Source organism: Sarcophilus harrisii, chromosome 3, assembly GCF_902635505.1.
Source record: "Sarcophilus harrisii chromosome 3, mSarHar1.11, whole genome shotgun sequence".
Classification (NCBI taxonomy): domain Eukaryota; kingdom Metazoa; phylum Chordata; class Mammalia; order Dasyuromorphia; family Dasyuridae; genus Sarcophilus; species Sarcophilus harrisii.
Window position 1 is genome coordinate 67,186,229 of NC_045428.1, and position 21,068 is coordinate 67,207,296.

The window sequence follows — 21,068 nt, forward strand, 5'->3', positions numbered from 1 at the left end:
ATGGGTACTTTACGACAACAAAGGATCTTTTAAGTGTTGTAAAACTGACTAAAACGAATTGTCTTATTTTCCTTTCACTAAGGAAAACTGCTAAAGAGATGAAATAACTATAATTACAAAGGTAAGTTTTAACAGTGACTCTAAAGAGTGGTTAAAGAAAAGCAGTTCAAAGGGCCTAAAAAGATAAATGAAAATTAGGACCATTGAATCCACATCAAATTGTGAAGAATGGTGTCTCTACGAAGCAGAATCAAGCTTTCATGCACTAGAAAAATAGCTAAGTAACAAAAACATTTAATTCAAAGTTCACAAAAAATATATTTTTAAAAAACTGAAAGGAATCATAGGAGTATGGGAATTATAAAAGCAAGTTTTTAAAATGTGAAAAACAAATATGATAAAAATTCACATACTCCCTTAATAAAAGTAAAAATAGAACTGATTAGAAACCACTAAAGTCAAATTTTATCTCTATTAAGTTAAATCCAAAATCTTGCTGCAAGGATCAGTCCAATGTTTTATGTGGCATTCACAAATCTCAATGTTAAAATTGTTTACAAACTGGAAATATGAACATATCACAGATAAAATGAAGATTGATCACATGCTTAACTGTTGAAAATGTTTACAGAGGGGGGTACCTAGGTGGTGCAGTGGATACAGCACCAGCCCCCAGTGCAAATGTGATCTCAGACACTTAACACTTCCTGTGTGACCTTGGGCAAGTCACTTAACCCCAACTGCCCCAGGAAAAAAAAAAAAAAGAAAATGTTTACCAAGTGCTAAGATAATTCAAAGTAAGGTACATTTGAGCCGAATCAAAAGAAAATGTTTATAGAGTGCTAAGATAATTCAATAATTCAAGATACATTTGAGCTGAATCAATTTGAAAAAAGATATCAATCAACTTCAGTAGAACCTCAGCATTGTTTCCATACCGGTAAAGTTGTTTTTAAAAGGATAAATCATGAAAAAGCGTTTATTAAATACATCTCAGCACAGCAGATGTTGAGAAGGCTTCTAAGTGATAGACAATGATTCAAGTCTTAATATTACAGTAGGCACATGATCCTGGTCAAGTCACTTGACTTATCAGTACCTCAGAAAGGTTCTAATACTCTTAAGTTCCAAAACAATTGCCATTCCACATTGGCAGAATCTTCAATGGGAGTTTTCTACACCAATGAAATCAAAAGTCTCCATTTAAAAACACAAAACTAAAATATTGTTAATTTCATTACTAATTTTGTGAAAAATCTCAGGTTGTCTTCTTTTTGTCTGTACTCTAAGCAAACTATTTAGATATATGCCAGTAAGAAATGTGTCCAAGTCTTAAAAAGCACAGAAACAGAAACATCTTATTGCTATCATCCATTTGTAGATATCTCTACAGAAAGTCCATTCAGAGGACCCAAAGGGTTTACCCAAGAGAGCTAGATGAAAACTATCACAAAGGAAGGTCAACTTGGGTCTGAAGCAGCACTGGGACTGCCTAATGAGGCCCATTTTTTCTCTATATGCCTAATTATCATATCACTCTTTAGTTATTACTGTTTTCACACTTTATTTTGGAGTGAATATACAATCACTCTTCAGGTGATGGATACCCTATCAAATGGCAAGTTTAGGTGACATTTTTCTCTTTGCCTTTGAAAAAGGACAGGGGGAGAGTGAAAAAAGAATACAAGGAGATATAACTATTTCAACAGACAGGTTACCAAAATGGCAATTTTTTCTTTTGAATGGGAGAGTAAGCTTACCTCTGGTATAGTTGATTCTAATTTGCTTTTTCAAATTTCCTGGGACCTTAAAAATCAAATGACCACATCTGTTAGATGTGTTAGTGTCTGAAAACACAAACATGTAATCTATTTGGATATAAAATAAAGATTAAATAAAATCTGAGTAAGTGCCTGAAGGGAAAATACAGAATTTGTAACATGCCCCTTTGCTGATACTTTGCTTACTTCTTAACTGTGTTCAAATAAGTATACATAGATGGCTTTCCGAATAGCTGAAACATATATTTTTACATGAAGATATACAATAGAGATCACATACAGCAGCAGCTCAGTCCTCAAAGATGAAATTAAAGATATGAAACTTATTCATGATTTAATTTCTTTGATAATGCTTTCTTACTATAATTTTTCAAAACGCCAAAAAAGATAAAGCATTAAAATTTGTTTTTAAAAGATATCCATTAAAATTTTTCATGACTATCATGAGTGTCCACAATAATTCATGATACATTTTTGCAAATAATACATAAAAGTATGCGTCAGAATCAATGATGAAATAGTCGAAGATTTGTATGAATGAGTGTTATTCCAAGCTCATCACAGGCCTCAATCACAATCTGGTCAGCAGCTGAACCGGAGGGAGCCACAATAAACTCTACACCACTCTAAAATTAAAAAAAAAAAATGTTATAAGGAATCAACTGAATTTTCTCAAGTAAGTCAGATTAGTTGAGGATTAATAGTATAATTTTGTTACAACAAAACCTCTTAAATATCATACATTTTCTTGCCAATTCAGTACCTATACATACAAATTAAGAAAACCATAATAATTTTGAAAATATCTACATTCTGAAAATATTCTCTTATCCATTGAACTTACCCTCTTAGCTCGGTCTACATTATCCCTAAAAGGGAAAAAGGCATCGGAGCTGAGACACACTTGTTTTAATGAATCAATCCATTCCTTCTTTTCTACCTCAGTTAAAAGTTTAGGAACTTCCTCAAACATCGCTTCCCATTTAACCAAATCATCATCCTACAAAAAGAAAAAAGATAAGTTTACTCAACATTAAAATAACTTCTAGGAATTTCTCCTTGGCATTTTTTACTTTTTTAATTTATTTTAATCTGGACCCATCACTTACTGACATAGGAATATCCATCAAACAACACAGAATTCTGTGATCTACATCCGCAATCTAAATTGCAGAAGAAAAGAATTTAATAGGCTCGCCCAGGATCACATCAGTAGTACGTGACATAGGCAGGATGTAAATGAAGGTAGGTGTTCTTAATACCAGGACCAGCCTTCTATCCACAATGCAATCCTGTTTCATTCCTATTAGGAACAATAACATTTTTTTCCCACAATCCCATTTACATAATATAGTCCTTTCATATCTGATGTTACTAAGTTTTTATGTAGAAAATTATTAATAGTGGAATTCTGTGTCATAAATCAAATAAAGTCATAACTATATCACTTTTAATCCACCTATTAAAATTTTATTCTTTAATCTCTGATTGTTTAGGTGATGTAGATGTACTGTATACTCATAAATTAGAATTTTTAGAAAGAATTTTCAAGGATTATCAGAAATGAAAAATAGAAAATCTAATTTCAATTCACTTTCTATGTGTGTGAAACTATATTTCCATACCAGTTTCTTAAGTAAGCAGATTCAAAACATCATTGTGATTCACAGTATTTTTATTTAATAAAAGTTCTTGTTTTAAATGATGGCTTTCTACCCTTAAAAGAAATATTAGCTATGTTAGAGTTTCTGACATAGAAGAAAGGTCAATAAGCTGCCAGAAAGCTGATCAATTGGGGTTGCAACAGGCAAAATGATATGACAAGCAAAATGCCTAGTTTAAAAAAAAAAATTCAACTTCAAAGATTTTCTTTGGCAGTTATAGTGAACTATATATTTTATGACAAGAGGGTATCACTCTCTAACCTCACATAAGGACAGTTATGCAAATTTTCCTTATTAAACACAAACCAAGGAGAGAGAAATGCTGAGTTCAAATGTACCACTCTAAATGAATTATTCAGGAATCCACTTAGGCCTACATCATATAAACACTTGCTTCCTTTCTTTTTTTCTATTCAATTGACATTTTAATGAATGAGTACTAATAATTTAGAAGGACAGAACACATTTAAATAATTGAATGTAAATGACAGGATCTCAACACTTAGTAGTAGTAGATTTTTTCAGGGAGAAAGGCATAAATTAAAAACTATAATGAAATTTACTGTACTTCATTTAATCTAACACAATATCCCATTACCAAAATCAATTCCTAGTTAAAACCAAGAAAGCATAAAAAAATAGTAGCTTTATAATTATTACCAATTATTAGTCATTTCCTTGTGAGTGAGCCATAGGGGGAAAAAAATGTGGAAAAACATGACAAAAACACATATATAACATGTCCTAGTTAAGAAAAACTTTGCTGGCAAAATGCCTTTCCCCCTTGTTTCTCTAAGGTAGTTATTTTTTTTTTGGGGGGGAAGGGGGGAGGTGTGGCCTGTTTAGTTGTTTCAGTCATGTCCAACTCTTCATGACCCTATTTAGGATTTTCTCAGCAGAGACACTGAAATAGTTTGAAATTTTCCTCTCCAGTTCATTTCACAAATGAGGAAACTAAGGCAAATCTGGTTAAGGCCAGTGATGAACTCAGGTCTTTCTGACCCAAGTCTGACCACTATCCACAGCTCTACCCATTTGTTTATTCCAAAACAATATCCAGACACATGGCAAAGAATCCATGGAGAGAAGCTCTGTACATACCTCACCAATGGTGCCAGTCACATATTGATCAATAGCATTAGAGATTTCTGCTCTCTTTATTCCAGCTTTAAATTTCATTGAAAGCACTTGGGGGTGATGTCTAAGCCACCAATTATTTGCCTTTTCTCCTGCAAGCCGAGTACAATGTATTCGAGATTGCTGACCTGCTCCAATACCAATTACCTGAAATACATAAGTTGGTTAAAATGAACAACATATTTCACAAAAAAAGCTTATTGATTTTTCTCAAAAAGCCTTTCTTTCACATCCTTATATGCATAATTTTTAAAATAGATTCAATATACAATTTAGAAATATAAAGTACAAAGACAAATCTTTATATAATTATATAAAGATTGGGTTTGTGATGAATTAGTCTGGACCAACAAGTTTTAAAACCAGAAAAATAAAGTACTTTCAAGTACTTATTACTCAGATTCATTAACTTAAGCCATTACAACTAAGAATACACACTGAAAGCAGAAAAATGTCAAACACCTAACATTTTTTAAGAAAACTATTGAGCAACAGATGTCAAAAACTTAAACTGGGAAAACAGCACAGTAATGGAATCACTTAGCATCCATTCATTAAGTTTCATTCACCCTGTAGCACAAACAAAATGCACCATGTCCATTAATTAATGAAGACTAGTATAATTAAATAATTGATGTCCATAACTATGTTCAACTCAGAATTAGGAAAACATCAATTTTTATGAAGATAAAGACTATAGTTTCTTTAGCTAATTCCATTTTTAAAGCTGATTAATTTTATTTATACACACATATGCACAAAAATACTATATACATAGGCCAGAAGAATTCTGAAAATATATTTTTTTTTAATTCTGAGACGTTTATCCAATATTAGTGTCAACTAGATGTTTCAAATCTTCATTGTAACTTTACAAGAAGTGTTTCATCACAAAACAATCATATGCCATGGACAATTTTTTTTTTTTTTTTAATATATATTTTTAAAGTTTCTAAATGCAAACCAAGCAGCTCTTTTTGTCTCAGCTCCTCGAATCATTGTGATATCTCTGAGTACTCTGTACAGCCAAATAAGAATTACAATACACTGAAGGCCAGTGAAAGGAAAATATGAGTATGTAAATGTGCCATTATCTCATGGGCTTGGGCATTAAAATATTAATGAAGCAAAGAGCTTCTGGAACTAGATTTTCACACATCTGTGGTACATAGGTAGGTTTACTTTTGAAAATTCTCTAGGGTAAATTTATATTTATAAAAAAATTTATAGAATAAATTTATTTATTTCGAAATGAAGTCTAAAGATCATGATGTAATCCAAATACACAGAGCCTGAGGTTTCACTGTGATCACTGAATGTTAATAGGCCGAACAAGAAAAGCTGGTACTTATTTGAAAAGTACTTATTTAAAAGATTCTTTACATCATTATTTCGAAACAAACACTGACATGAAAAGTAGGTAAAAACAAGGTACAGAATAAATCTTATCTAATTAGGAAGAAAACTGATTTTTACACTGTCCCCTAAAAAGAGCTGTGACACAATAATAAACAAGTATGCCATTCTTTAATCAATTTACCTGACCATTCTTAGCATAGCACACTGAATTGGACTGAGTGTACTTGACAGCAACTGTAGCTACAATGAGGTCCCTGACAGCAGACTCGGGCAACTGAAAAAAAAAATATTAATAATTTTACATTTCACAAACGCATTAAAGTGCTTCATTGTCTTATTCCTTCAATGTAGCATATAAAAGTAGATGAAATCAATGGTATAAACTAATAGTTGCGTTTTTTTTTTTTGCTGCAGAAGCAGTAAATTACTATTAGATTACTTGAAGCAAGCCCTTATCTATTCAGGAATCAAATGAACTATTTTATTTGATTAGAAAAAATATATACTTGATTTGAGGATATATGGTTTTGGAGTTCAATAAATGTAACTTAATATATAGAAACTTCATAAATCTTTAAGCACTCCATCTACATAATGTTGTGATGCCTTCTAGAATATATACGTTATTTATTTTATAATTCATGCCTCAAACCAAACTCTTCCTGGCCTTTTGTCACATCTCATCTTCAGAGTTCATTTTCTGTATATATTTTTCACACCAAGTCACATCTTTTCTCAATCAGGGTCAAAGTAAGAGAGATGCCAGAAAGGAAAAGGAAACACAGACCACCAATATGTCTTTAATTTTAAAAAATGACCATCACTGGAATGAATATCTTTATCATTAACTCACAGAAATAGTTCAGACAAACTTTAATTTATTATCATGGCAAAGAGATTTAAGCTATATTTTATTTCACAAAAAACTGAAGTATGAATAATTTCAGGCCATTGTCAAATCACTTAGAAAATCGAGGAAGAAGAAAAGATTGGATTTTCTTTCTCTATCATCATTAAAAAGTAGTAAAACCATCTATAACTGAAAATGTACACCTAAAAATGCCTTACAGCATTTTAATATGGACTACAGACTAGAACTCGTTGGCCTTGATGTTAAGCTACCTTTTGTATTACAAAGGGAATAAAAAGAAAAGCAAAAATATTTGATTTTTTTGGTACTGGTGGTAGAAAAGGGGAGAATAAACATAAATTTAACTTTGATATTCTAAAAATGTAGTTTCTGACTAAGGATAAACAAATTCAATCAATTTACTTGTATTCCTAGATCTAGCACATTATGTATGAGGCACACATTAGATGTTTGCTGCGACTGAAATACATGTTTTTGAAGAACTGAAATGATCAAAATTAGCAATCTAGCAATTAATGAAAATAGAAGACAAAGAATTTGTAGTAAATGGCTAATGAGTTTCATTAGCAGGTTTCATTCTGTACCCAAAGGAAATAAGAAACATTTGGGGTACATTTGGTCACTGTGCCTTTTAGTATTTATAAAGACAATAATAAATTAAAATAATGACTTAAAGATTTGCAAAGCATTTTATTGATGTTATCCCATTTAACCTTCAAAGCCCTATAAAGCAGGTGCTATTATTATTCCTTTTTCACAGATGAGACAACTAAGAGGTTAAGTAATGTGCCTAGGGCCAGATCTGATCTTGATTGAAACAAAGTCAAGCAGTTTATCCACTGTACTACCTAGCTACTCCTTGACGAGCAAAGACAGATAAAAACACTATAAAACAAGTATTTCAAAGGATGAGAGAATTTCTACTAAGACCTTGATTAAATATCCACAAACAAGTCAACACATATAACTAAGAGTTAATGGCGTCATATCTGATGAAGGGTATACAGGCAGAATTGCAAAAAATATGGTTCAGTATTAAAAAATCAAAGCAGCTACTAAATAACTCTCAGATGATACCTGCATCCTTATAAATATTTCTTTGAAACTTGTAAAGCAATGAACAATGTAAATACTAATATCTCTCTCGTGCACATGCACGTGTGCGTGCACACACACACACACACACACACACACACAACAGGAACCATTTCTGAATGAGATGTTTTTGTGTAGACAGAGGGTCAAATTAAAACAAAGTTCAAACTAGTGGCCTCCTATACTTTAAGTGAAAAGAAAAAGGGAAAACTACATATAGTTTTTCCCTTTGTTATACTAAAGCACTATAACACTATGACAAAAGACTGTAGGAAGACCATATGGGTGCTGTGGAAGAAAATTAATGAATAGAAAGGTGGTCCAGCCCCATCAGAACACTGTGTCTTACCACCTCTATCTAAGTCTCCAAGCTAGGAGAAGCTATCTTCAAAAACTTGAAACCGAAGATGAAACTCCTGTTCTCATGGTATAGATGGCTGCTGAGAGGGGAGATTTATTCCTCCATTGTCAAAACTTAAATACTAAGTACTGTTTTAAATGACAACACTGCTACACAGAATGATTCCATTCACATTTCAAGCTTCTAGAGTATGGCCTTAACCACTACAAATGGGATACAGAAACTAAGAAAATAGTTTGTTGTTTTTTTCCACAGAAAACAAATAACTGACTCTTTGGAACATACTCCCCCCCCCCCCCCCCCCCCAGATTAGAGGCTGGCTTTTCAATTAAAAAAAAGTAAGCCATCATTCAATACTTTAACATCTGTGATAAAATATTTAATACCATTTAAATTATACTTTAAACTTACATCTTTATGCTTTGTAACAATACTGTTAAATAATGACTTGTCAATTACACCATTATTCCTCTTCTGACTTAGATGTAATCCAAAAAGAGTTCGAATTTCATCCTCATCCGGTTTGTAACCAGGGTCCATCTAAAAACAATGAATATTTAAAGTTTTTTTTCTTATATGATTTTATTAAAATAACAAGAAATAAATAGTTCTTAAAACAATTCTTTCTTAGTAGGATAAATTCAACAAAGTAAAATTTGGCACACTTATCATAAGGGAAATTTATGAAATCATTTCAGCAGGAGTGTAATGCAAAATGTTTCAGCCCTATTACTTAAAACAATGTTAATAAATTTTATATTTCTCCAAGTTATAAATCTTTTAAGATTTGTAAAGGAAAAGATAAACCAAATACATCATAAACATCTGTTTGCCAAGGATTAGCAGAAAGTTAAAAATATGTAATTTCAAGAGAAAGTGAATAGGGAAGATTTGTCAGTAACCAAAATTAGATAATGACATAAAAAGTAATCCTTCTAATTATACAAAATATCTAATAAACATTTGATGACAACTGGTTATCTGAGCCTTTATATTTTGGAATGTAAAGTTTAATTCTTTTGGATTTTGCTCTCATTTTTCTCACTGTGAACTCTGCTCTTCAAGCTTGATAGAAGAAAAGTACTTTTAATGTGATATAAGACTTACAAGTACTTCTGATGAAAAAGAAAATCGGGAATGGGGATAGGCAGACTAGAATCTAAGGGGTTACTTTATATTGCCTCTTCATATTATTGGGAAATTGTTAAAATAAATTATGGAATCTGAATGTAGTAGAATGTTGCTGGAAGGTAAGAAATAAAAAAGGAGGAAGTTTTCAGAGAATCTTGGGTAGTATAAACTGACAAAAGTGGAAAATGAATAGAATCAGGAGAACAATTTATACACAGACTTATAAAGAAAAAGTCTAATCAATACAATGATTATTCCCATATCTCCAGGGAATGTATGATGAAGTACATTGCCCACTCCCTAAAAGATGATAGCAAAAATGAACCAAAAAGAGATACTCATTTGGGAATGTGATAAAGCTGTTTTATGAATTCCTTTTTCTTGACAATGCTCATTTGTTACAAGGTGTTTTCCTCACCTTGTTCTTAATTTTAAATTGGGGTTGAAGAAGAGAGGTTAGCACTAATGATAACCAAGAAGCCACTGTAACATTTTGAAAGTAGTATGAATAAGATTCATGTAGAATCCTTTTATATTTTCTGCTGTGTTTATGAAAAAGTTTTTGGGGGGACATTTAAGAATTTTTAAATTACTTTTAAAGAGAATAATACAAACAGATGAGGAAGAAGAGTCTTATGGGTATAAAAGTAGATAACCATAAAAAGGCAATAGGATTATAATTTTTTTTAAAAGCAAAATAGAGTAATATCTCAAGGAACATAAAAATAAAGGGAAAATTCATAAAGGGGTTTTATAGGAGGTGCAACAGGTTGGGATTTAATGTGAAAGGAGGAGAGATTAACAAAATATACTTTAAAAAAATGTCTGCATTAACCTGAAGTACACAGTAATTCCCATTTTTCTTTTTGGAGAGGATTTTCAAGGCCTCTTCTTCATATCCAGGTGCAATAATGCCATCAGACACCTGAAAATATACAAGGAAAAAAAAAGGATGGTTTTACCTAGAAAAATAAGAGGAAATCACCTTATTTACCATAGGACTTCTTAATTACTTTCTGTACATAAATTGTAAATTTTAAAATAAGAAAAAAATTCTATCTTTCGCATATCTTATGAAATGAGTACTCTTTTTTCCTCCTGGTGGTAAAGAATTTCTCTCCTTTGAACATTTCCCCACTCTCTTTTTTTTCTGATTTCAATGTTCATTCTTAGATAGAAAACCACTGAATTGATAAACATAGCAGCAATAAACTCTTGTATTATGTTTCTGTTAGACATTTATCCTTAGAAATGTGTCACTTAGCACTTCTTCAAAAGAGCTCCTGCCTTGCCCCATAATATTTGTGTATGTCTTCTGATCCTCCAAGTCAGAATAAATTTAGAGATGAAAAGGACCTCAAGGTCAGCGAGCCCAGCTCTTTTTATTTTAGAGGCCCAAAATTCCCAGGAGAACCAGAATTCAAACTCAAGTCTAAATCCAGTGTGCTTTGCACCATACCACATTGTCTCTTGAAGTCTGATTTTCTCCTTCATCCTTAACCAGCTGCCAAATCTGGCTGATCCTAACCCCAGAATATATGTTGATCTGTTTTCTCTTTTACACTGCCCACCACCCAAAAATCAGTCCATATTATTTTGTGGCTGAAATTCTGCAAAAGCCTTCTTCACTCTCAAATCCAACCTTCACACAGTTAATCTTATCTCTGAATTCCTTTAATTGCTCTCCCGCCTCCATGGGATAAAATAACTAATCCAGAAGTTAGGGCCTTCTATCACTTGTTTCTGAACTATCTTCCCAGTACTATTTCACAATGTAGCCTCCTATCACAAACTATTCCAAAGTGGGTTACTAATTGTTCTTCAAAGTCTTATACTTGTACCAATAAATTCAAACTACCAGAAGAATGAATATATGAAAAAAAATTCACTAAGCACCTACTATGTATAAAGTGATGTGTTAATAAGCACTGGAACTACTACTCTCCACAATGTGCAACCTGTTGAAATCTTCTTCTTCAGTTCCAGTCCAACTCAGTTAAATCCATGAATCCACTCTAAGTTCCTAAAGAAAGTGACCTTTCTTTAGCTATCACCTCCATACTTAATTTAACTAAGGTCACAGAGATCCTCCATTTGACTTTATCTTTGCGTTCCCCCATTTATGCTTAGTGCTTTTCAGGGAACCCTGCTTATATAGCAAACTCATCATGTTTTTTGAATTAAATGTTTTGATAAATATAGAAAAGGCCTACTCTGTCTAGTCTATTTCTCTTAATACAGATAGGAACTTAATGTACATTACGCACTTTTAGTGATTGCAAACTGCTCCCTATTACCAAAGATAATCAGTTAACACCAGAGGAAAATCAATGGAAAGACATATATATGTATTAAGTATGTATTGAACACACTATCCATGATTTGCTTGGGGAAGATGGTTTAAAAAAATTGTATTAAAAGTATTAAAGAAAAGAAAAAGGAGGAGAAAGGAAGAGGGCAAATAGGTGGTGAAAACAGAGAGACACTTAGTATTGTAATATGTTGCATAAAGCCTGATGTGTGCAGTATAGACATTTTGTGGAACACTTATTGATAAGAATATAAAATAGCTGTTCATAAGATGGCTTGGGCCTGGTCTTCCCAACTCATACCGGTATTAGATTTATCAGAGTGAATGTACATACTAATTATTTCCCTCCCAGAGTAGATTTTTTTTTTTTTTAAACTAGGTAAAAGAGGCCATTCTCGGCCTCATTTCCTACTTAGCCTTAATGATTAGGCATTGCCTCAGTCAAACTGAGACCTATTAAAGACTTTAGTTTAAAAAAAGCCAAGGCCTACTACTACATCCAGGACCATCTCCAGTCATCTTGATCTATATCTTGCCACTGGACATAGATGGCCTACAGAAGAGAGTGACTGATGACTTGAAAAAGCCCACACACCACAATGTAAGTATTAGATTTGCATGTCATAGCATCATCTCCATATGTCATGGTCCTCTTTGAGAGCACAGAGCAAACAACAATACAAATGCTCACTATATATTAGAACTCCCACTCCCAAGCAATCTATTAGCCTCAGCCAACCTACTACAGGAGAAAATTATCATACCCAGCTAACTGCCACTTTCAATAAAGCATCAAGAAAGAACAAGATAATTAAACTTTTTGCTAAGCTGGAACTATTATTATAAACATCAATTATTTTAATGGTAGTTAAGAGATTAATGCACAAAGCTTTCACTCAGTAAGCTTTCACTCAAAGACTTTTGAGATACCTAAATCTGTTTGATGCCTCAGCTGTATTATAGCTCACTGCTCTATTTCTAGAAACCTTATTCCTTTATAGCTGATAACTAGCAAACATAATTTTTTTTTTTTCTAATAAAACATTTACTCAACCTCCTACCCCATAATCAAGAATTATTCTAGGTCTCCTGTGAGAGAGAATGCAAGAGGCCTATAGGAAGGAGGTTTTTTGTGCAAACTAACTATTTTGTATCTCAAAAGAAATTACAGGAATTAATCTGTGACATTCAACTACTCTCTATCACCCAGGCTTAAATTTCAATGTCATCTCTGATTCAACATCTTTTACATATGTGGGCATGTCTCAATCCATATTCACCACTTAATTCAGGCCCTAATCAACTCTTCTTGTAAGGATTAAATTCAATAAACATTTATTAAGTTCCCAATATGTGCTAAGCACATAGCTTTCTATTTAACAGCTTTCTAATTGGTCATCTTTCTCAAGTCTATCACTGTTCCAAATCCATCCTATACTAAGCTACCAGAATGATTTTTTTTCTCTATTGTAGATCTGATCATGTCCTTTTCCTACTCTATAAATTCCAATGGCCTCTAATTACCTCTGAAATAAAATATAAAACTCCTCTCTTTGGAATTTAAAGCTTTTAATAAGCTCAGGTGTTTTATAAGGTTCTTTTTAGCACTTGGAACATAATAGATGGTTAACAAGTGCTTTTTGACTGTTGCTCATCAGTCTCTCAAACATATATATTTAGTTACATAAAGAGCTACTTTATACTTTAAGTCTAACTTATTAAATACTTCTAAGGTTTAACACACATTCAAAAGTCCACTTATGAAAGTTTTTAAAATTACTATTAACATTGGAAATGATTCAGTAATTTTTCAAAACTGATTATCAATGAATTTGATGGAAAACAAATTTACTCAACCCCTTGCTAATTTCTAGAACAAATTTTAACTTTGTAACAATTCAGTCAGCAAGATATAGTAACTGAAAAATAGTGACAAAAAATATTATTGATTTTAAATGATAGAAATTGTCTATGTTCAGTAAGTAAAATTTCTAGGAGACAGTTTTTAAAAGATCTGCCAATACTACTGAAGAAATGGCCCAAAATCTTAGTTACTAACCTCTCTGGAGATGATTTTAGCAGTAGTGACATCACAAACATCAGATATAGCAATAAAATCTCCAAATGATGACATTCTATCAGCTCCTAGAAATAAAATACAAAATGATAACATTTTCCAAACTACTAAAAGCTTTACTAGGTTTAAAAAAATTGCTAAAAGCTATCCTATGCAAAGTCTAGGTAATATGAATACATAAGTTTCTGGAATCAAAATAATAATTATAAAATATCATCTGAAGAGGAAAAACATTTCCTGTAACTGTAATGAACAAATCCAAAGCTCATATTCACAATGTAAATCCCCTTCTTCTTGCTAACCAATCTCTACTGGGAGCAACATTATAATCTTGGTTGCCAAGATTTCAAGACTACAGCCATCTATAATTTTTAGATCTGAATCCAGCTCTGTCACTTAGTGTCTCTGTAATCTTGCACAAGTCATATAATCTTGCTGGGCCACAGAAGAGCTGGGTGACATGACTGCAAACGTTCCTGCTGATGGTAAGGATCTCTGTGATTTTAACCCCACAATCTTGCTTACATCCATTTGGCCCTTTTCAGCCCTGGTTTGATTATTCTAAGAATGCTCTTCTCTATCCCATTTTTCACACTACTCTGTCTTGCTCAGAGCACAAAATATAAACTTCTTATTCTGGCTCTAGGTCTCTTTACCACAGGGCTTCCTTCCCATTCTTTTACTCTCTTTGACTCCATCTTCTTATTTGTTGCCACCATCTCACTCCATTTATAGTAGATTCCATCTAACACAAATCATTACTGAAGCAACAAATATGAATGACAATCCATTCCCCTACCCAAACTATTGGGTTCTTTCAAAGATTCTTTCAAACTATTCAAAACCTCAAAAAAAAAAAAAAAAGTTTCCACAAAAAATACTTCCAAATTACGAAAATAGAACATGAAGGCATTTCCCACCTCATATCAAATTATTCAGTAAACAGAACATTAAATAAATCATTATAGGGGACCACACTGAATTCCAAAAGAGCTACATTATAAACATTGATTTTACAATTAACCAGCAGAGTTTAAGGTCACAAAAGAACAAATATTTAAACCTAGACTAGAAAACAACTAGTCCAACCCTCCTCCTTTCAGCAGTTGAAAAAAGTAAAGCTCAAAAAGATTAGTACCTTGCCCAATGTCACATATCCTCTGCTAAAAATTTCTCCATTGTACCATGCTAATTCATTAAGATCTCAACATAAAATTTGGAAATAAATCTACAAATTAGCCTAAACAGTATGTTTAGATATGCCTGAAAAACTTAAAATTAACAACCTGAAATCATACTGTCTGAGAAGGCATCATTAATTTCTTATCATACTATTCAAGGTAAATAGTACTTTTCCTTTCCAGAATTATGATGCTTCTACCTCTTGCTCTTGCATATGCAGTTGACAATGGAGTAAGGCTCTTGTAGAGATCATGAACCATGCAAACTTTAGCCTCTTCCTCACTGAGTGGTATTCCAACAGCAGCACCTGGTGGACAAAACCATAAAACCACTGAAAAATTCAACTTGGAATTATAAACTCTAATTATTCACACCCAAATTTGTTTAGTCTATATGAAAAGGAACCAGCTGACCAATATATGAGTAGGAAAGGGGAACTAAAGTTTTAGTGTGTTTAGCCTGGGTGCTAAAGAAATGATTGTCCACGGTCCTTGGGCCCCAGGGACAAATAAATCCACTGCCATATACCTTTAATTTTCTCATAATACTGAATAGTAAAGAATCATCTCTCATTTAGACACTTCCCCTTCTTAAACCACTGAGGAACACAATGCTCCCATTAGATCAGAAAAGTAGAATTTTTATTCTTACTGAGTTAAAGCTATATTAAGAAATCACTCAGCTGTTACTTTAAGAAGAGAATATATTATTGATCTTACAAATAAACTGCAGGTCTTTTTATCTAATTAAAAACAACAAAAAAGAATCTAAGCCCAATTAGATAATTAGCATAATAAGAAGGTGAGATCATATCCTTCAATTATGTCTATATTTTTACAAGTTGGCTCTAAGTGGTGAGAGGGAAATCTGTATGAAACAATGGGTAAAGGTTCCTTTTCAGTTGATCTAGTTTTTGGTTCCACATTTATCCTACTTTAGGTGAGGTTTTCTTTCTCCATCTTATTCTTAATCATTTGTTTTATAATATATTAATTTTTCAGTTATTCTAAAAATACAGAATGTAAATTTGACTTCCAATAAACTGCTATGACCTCAGTTTCTTCTCATTTTAATTTCCTGTCTTAGATCCTGATCAATACGATAAATTATATCACCTCCCCTCTACAAAAAATCTGATATGTGAAATCCTTTGTACTACTTAGGACAAAATCTCCACATAAACTGACAGTTATTGTTACACTGGTAACAAGGACGTGGAAAAGATGGCTTCAGGCAGCATAGACATTATTAGCAGTTAAGTACTCTAGATGTTAAAGATAAAAACTAAGAAAAGAATGCGAAAAATATATTTTGAGCATTGCTGGGAAAAAAATTTTTGGCTAAAAATATGACATATTACCTGCTGGACTGACATGCTTGAAGGAGGTAGCTGCTGGAATGCCAAGAGCTTCTCTGAGTTCTTTCACTAGTTGCCAGGCATTCAAGGCATCACACAGGTTTATAAACCCAGGGGATCCATTCAGAACTGCATATGAAACAGAGATACAGTATAAACACCTGATAAGTTTAAATGGAGAGCATATTTCTTTTAATGTCCTCTTCCTTATTGGGTATATATACACACATACACATACAAACATACAAAAAATAATTCTGATGTAGAAGTAAAAGCTATACCAAAAACAGTACCCAGTTGTTACTTTAATAAGAAAACTACTACTGATCTTACAAATAAATTGCTGGGTTTTTTACCTAATTAAAAATAACAACGAAGGATACCTGCCAAAACCAATAAGGAACAGGATATTCATTCACATACTATACTTTCTTTTCAAAGTTATTTTACCATTAAATGGAGGATAGGAAAGAAATGTGTAATACTGCCCAAAAAGATCACATAGTTAATATTCCTAGCCTATTTTTAGCTGATGAGAATTTAAATTGTCACAGACAACCATTTAAAATGTAGTAAGAATAATGAAGTATTCAAGACTGTTTAATTCTCAAATCATTCCCAAACCAAAAAAATAGGATTTTTATTCTGAGAGAAAAATAAGATCCAACTCTTTCCCCCAAGAAAAATCTATTCAAATACATTTTCTTTCTTTCTCAATTTTGAGTTAAATAGTGTAAGGGGGGAAGGTGGTAAATAGATATATATTATATGAAGAAACACAGTTGATTAAAGATTTAAAGAACACAAACAATGATGCTGACAACTTAGGAACAAATTGCTCAAAGACAAACAGGTGAACTTAGATAAAACACCAAATTACAAGAAAATAAAAGTATGGATATTAGTGAAGAACTAAATGGCACCTGTTAATATTTCCAAATATAGATAGACAAGCAAATTCATAAATCAAGACTAATAGAATTATGAATTTTTTTTTTCACTTTTAAAAGAAAACAGCAACTGTAAAATATTAACATGCCTCCCAGATGATACTAGTGAAAGCAACAAAATAAATAAGGTTTCAAGCAAAATCACTACTTATTAAAATCGTTACTTGCTTCTGGACAAATTAAACTTAAAAAAAGAACTTTGAGGTTATATCAGCAATTATGAGCTTTTATTTTCTTCTAAATTAATCTAATGTTTAAATACTGAATAGTACATTTTTTCTTAATGACATAACATCTGCCAAGACAAATTTCTAGAGGTCATGTAGAAATACCCTTAATTCCCAACACCAACCGTTAGTAATTTAAAAATTTGAAAATAAAAAACAAAGATTGAAAAATTGATTTCCACAATTTGCCTTTCCAATCTTCCATTCAAATTCTAGCTCAGAAATTAATTACCCATGGAGGCATCCAGCATTCTCAGTAGAATATAACCCAAATGACAGCACATCTTACCACCTGGAAAGCTTCTAAGTACAATGGCAGTGCCATAAAATGTATATGCATAAAAATGTCCATCTGAGGACCTGGCCTATCTAAAAGTAGAGAAATTCATTATCTTTAGTATGATGAATTGTTGTGCATACTAACTAGGGGTCATCTGCTGAGACACCCCTAAGTTCCCATTCACATGAAACTGAGAGTGATTACAATGAAATCACAGATTTTTGAAGACTATATAGTGTTTCAAGTTCAATAAACTTGACAACAAATTTATCGTTTAGCTCAAACTTAATTTAGACCAAATACAACAATGATTTGAGGGGAAAGGGAGAAAGAGATCTACTCTATGCTACAATTTAATTGAGGGGAGGCAGTCAGGGAAAGTATTACATGTTAATAAATTTAGTTTCTTATCTTTAAATGCATTCTAGATTATGTGCAGTACAGTAGAAGCAGCACATAACAGGTTATAAAGAGATATATTAAAGGAAGATGAAAATATGTTACACAATCCTGGTGATTATAGATAATTGGAAATTAACTGTCATTTATTCAACTTTTTATTCATTTATTACAAAACCATGAATTTCAAATTTAGAATTTATAAAGAAAGTTCTATGTCCAAATTCTAATATCATAAACTAAAAACATTTTCTTGGGCAGTCCTTTTCAAAAATGCATTGCTTTCTTTTTTGCTGATGAAATGTCTTAAATGGATGGCACAATTAGCTTGCTTTTTCTTGAGATGGAATTATATTATTTTATATTTTAAAATATTTTTGATATGTGCTGCTATATATGAAGTATTTTAGTACAGAAAATGGAAATGTGTGTATGCATTTATTTATAAATATAATATTATCTAAATATGGCAAGAATCTGACTATAATTATACTAAATTCTATATTTGTTCCTAAACTGACCATGAAAAGAATAGCAAAACCAATGAACAAACGAATGCTATAACTACTGGGTAAATACCCCAAAGACCTAAGAAACAGAGAAAAAAATATATGTGCATGTAAATACTTAAAGAAGCACTTTTTTGGTGCTTCACATCACTATTGATCAGAGAAATCCAAATTAAGATAATTCTGATTTATCACCACACACCTGTTAGATTAGCTAAGATGACAGGAAAAGATAATAACAAATGTTGGAGGGGATGTGGGAAAACTGGGACACTGATACATTATTGGTGAAACTGTGAACGGATCCAATCATTCTGGAGAGCAATTTGGAACCATGCTCAAAAAGTTATCAAAACTGTGCATACCCTTTGATCCAGCAGTATTACTACAGGGCTTATATCCCAACGAGATCTTAAAGGAGGGTTTGTGGCAGCCCTTTGTAGTGGGCAGCACTTTGTAGTGGCAAGAAACTGAAAACTGAATGGATACCCATCAATTGGAGAATGGCTGAATAAATTACTGTATATGAATGCTATGGAATAGTACTGTACTAAAGACTAGTAGGATCTTCAGAGAGGTTTGGAGAGACCTATATGAACTGACGCTAAATGAAATGGGCAGAACCAGGAGATTATACACTGCAACAAGACTATAATGATGGGGGCAGCTAGGTGATACAATGGATAGAGCACCAGCCCTCAAGTCAAGAGGGCCTGAGTTCAAATCTGCCCTCAGAAACTTAATACTTTCTAGCTGTGTGATCCCAGGCAAGTTACTTAATCCCAATTGCCTCAGCAAAAAAAAAAAAAAAAAAAAAAGACTATTCCACAGTCAATTCTGATGGACGCGGTTCTCTTCAACATTGAGAAGATTCAAACCAGTTCCACTTGTTCAGTGATGAAGAGAACCATTTACACCCAGAGAGAGGGCTGTGGGAACACAATGTGGAACACAACATAGCATTCTTACTCTTTCTGTTGTTACTCGCTTATATTTTGTTTTCTTTCTCAGTTTTTCCTTTTTCTTCCTTCTTGATCTGATTTTTCTTGTGCAATAAGACAATTGTATAAATATGTATACATATACTGGATCTAACATGTATTTCAACATATTTAACATGTGTTGCACTACCCCCAGCTAGGGGAGGGAGTGGGGGAAAGGAGGGGAAAATTTGGAGCAAGAAGTTTTTGCAAGGTTCAATGTTGGAAAAAATTACCCATGTATATGTTTTGTAAATAAAAAGCTTTAATTAAATTTAAAAAAAAGAAAAAAGAAGCAGCAGCAGCAGCAGCAGCAGCAGCAGCAGCAGCACCTTTTCAAATAGCAAAGAACTGGAGAAAAAAACTGAGTATTTACTGACCAAGAATGGCTGAAAAAATTATGGCATGGAATATAAATAAACAAAATTTGCATAATGACAATAATATAAAAGAAAACAGTGAAATGTTCAGATTTCTGATCAAGGTACTAGCTAGCTGTGATTTCAGAGGACTAAAAATGAATCATGCCTCTGAGGTGGTATATTACAAGTGTGAAACAAAACACAAGCTTTCAAAAATGGCTAATTTGTTTTGTTTATTTTGCCTGACTATACCTTTTATATGGTTCTACTGGGAAGAAATGGAAAAGGCATTAGGAAGTGATAGCAATATGAGAAGAGAAAAATTTTAAATATTTAAAAAGAAAAATAAAACTATAAATTCACTATTATCTTTGAAAGCTTTTACTCATATCAGTGGAAAATGAAACCACAAAAACAAAGACCAAGAGAAAAACAGTTATTTTGACCATTAAAGCATAAGAGTGATATTTCTAATTCTTTGGAAACAAAGCAGATGACCTTCAATTTGAGGAATAACTAAATAAATTGTGGCACATGAATTTAATGGAATATTATTCTGCTGTGAGAAACGACAAATACAATGAATACAGAGAAGTATGGAAATACATATGTAAACTGATCAGAAAGAAGTAAATAGAATCAAGAAATCCTAGTAACTACAGCAATGTAAATGGAAAAAAAAACATAAAATTGAATGTTGCAAATTTATGTAATAAGCATGGCTTGAAAGGAGATTTAAAAAGATATTCTCAATTTTACCCTTTTTTGAGGGTGGAGGGTCACAAATATTGTGAATTGTACACATTTTCAGATTTTTTTCAATATAGTAATGAATTACAATGTTGTTTTTTTTTTCCCTGATTTTATAAAATAGTATTTGTTTCCTCTGAGGGAAATTGTGGTGACATAAGAAAACAAAGACACTGAAGAAATCTTATGTCAAAAAAAAAAAAAAAGGAAAATTTATCACAACCAAAAACTCCTGGGTTTTTCACAAAAGACTACATTAAAGCCAAAATTTTTGTATACACAGAA

The 21,068-nt window shown here is 32.3% G+C and overlaps 1 protein-coding gene across 1 annotated transcript in view; it reads right to left on the minus strand.

Moving 5' to 3' along the window:
• Window positions 1-813: 813 nt before the first annotated feature.
• ATIC (5-aminoimidazole-4-carboxamide ribonucleotide formyltransferase/IMP cyclohydrolase) overlaps window positions 814-21,068 on the minus strand; it is a 29,713-nt gene continuing 9,458 nt past the window's right edge. The window contains exons 8-16 of the mRNA XM_031958094.1: window positions 16,330-16,455; window positions 15,169-15,276; window positions 13,770-13,855; window positions 10,235-10,324; window positions 8,680-8,808; window positions 6,123-6,215; window positions 4,547-4,729; window positions 2,626-2,781; window positions 814-2,407 (exon numbers count right to left, since the gene is read on the minus strand). Coding sequence (XP_031813954.1) covers window positions 2,288-2,407; window positions 2,626-2,781; window positions 4,547-4,729; window positions 6,123-6,215; window positions 8,680-8,808; window positions 10,235-10,324; window positions 13,770-13,855; window positions 15,169-15,276; window positions 16,330-16,455 — 1,091 coding nt within the window. The 3' untranslated portion in view covers window positions 814-2,287. The remainder of the gene's footprint in view (window positions 2,408-2,625; window positions 2,782-4,546; window positions 4,730-6,122; window positions 6,216-8,679; window positions 8,809-10,234; window positions 10,325-13,769; window positions 13,856-15,168; window positions 15,277-16,329; window positions 16,456-21,068) is intronic.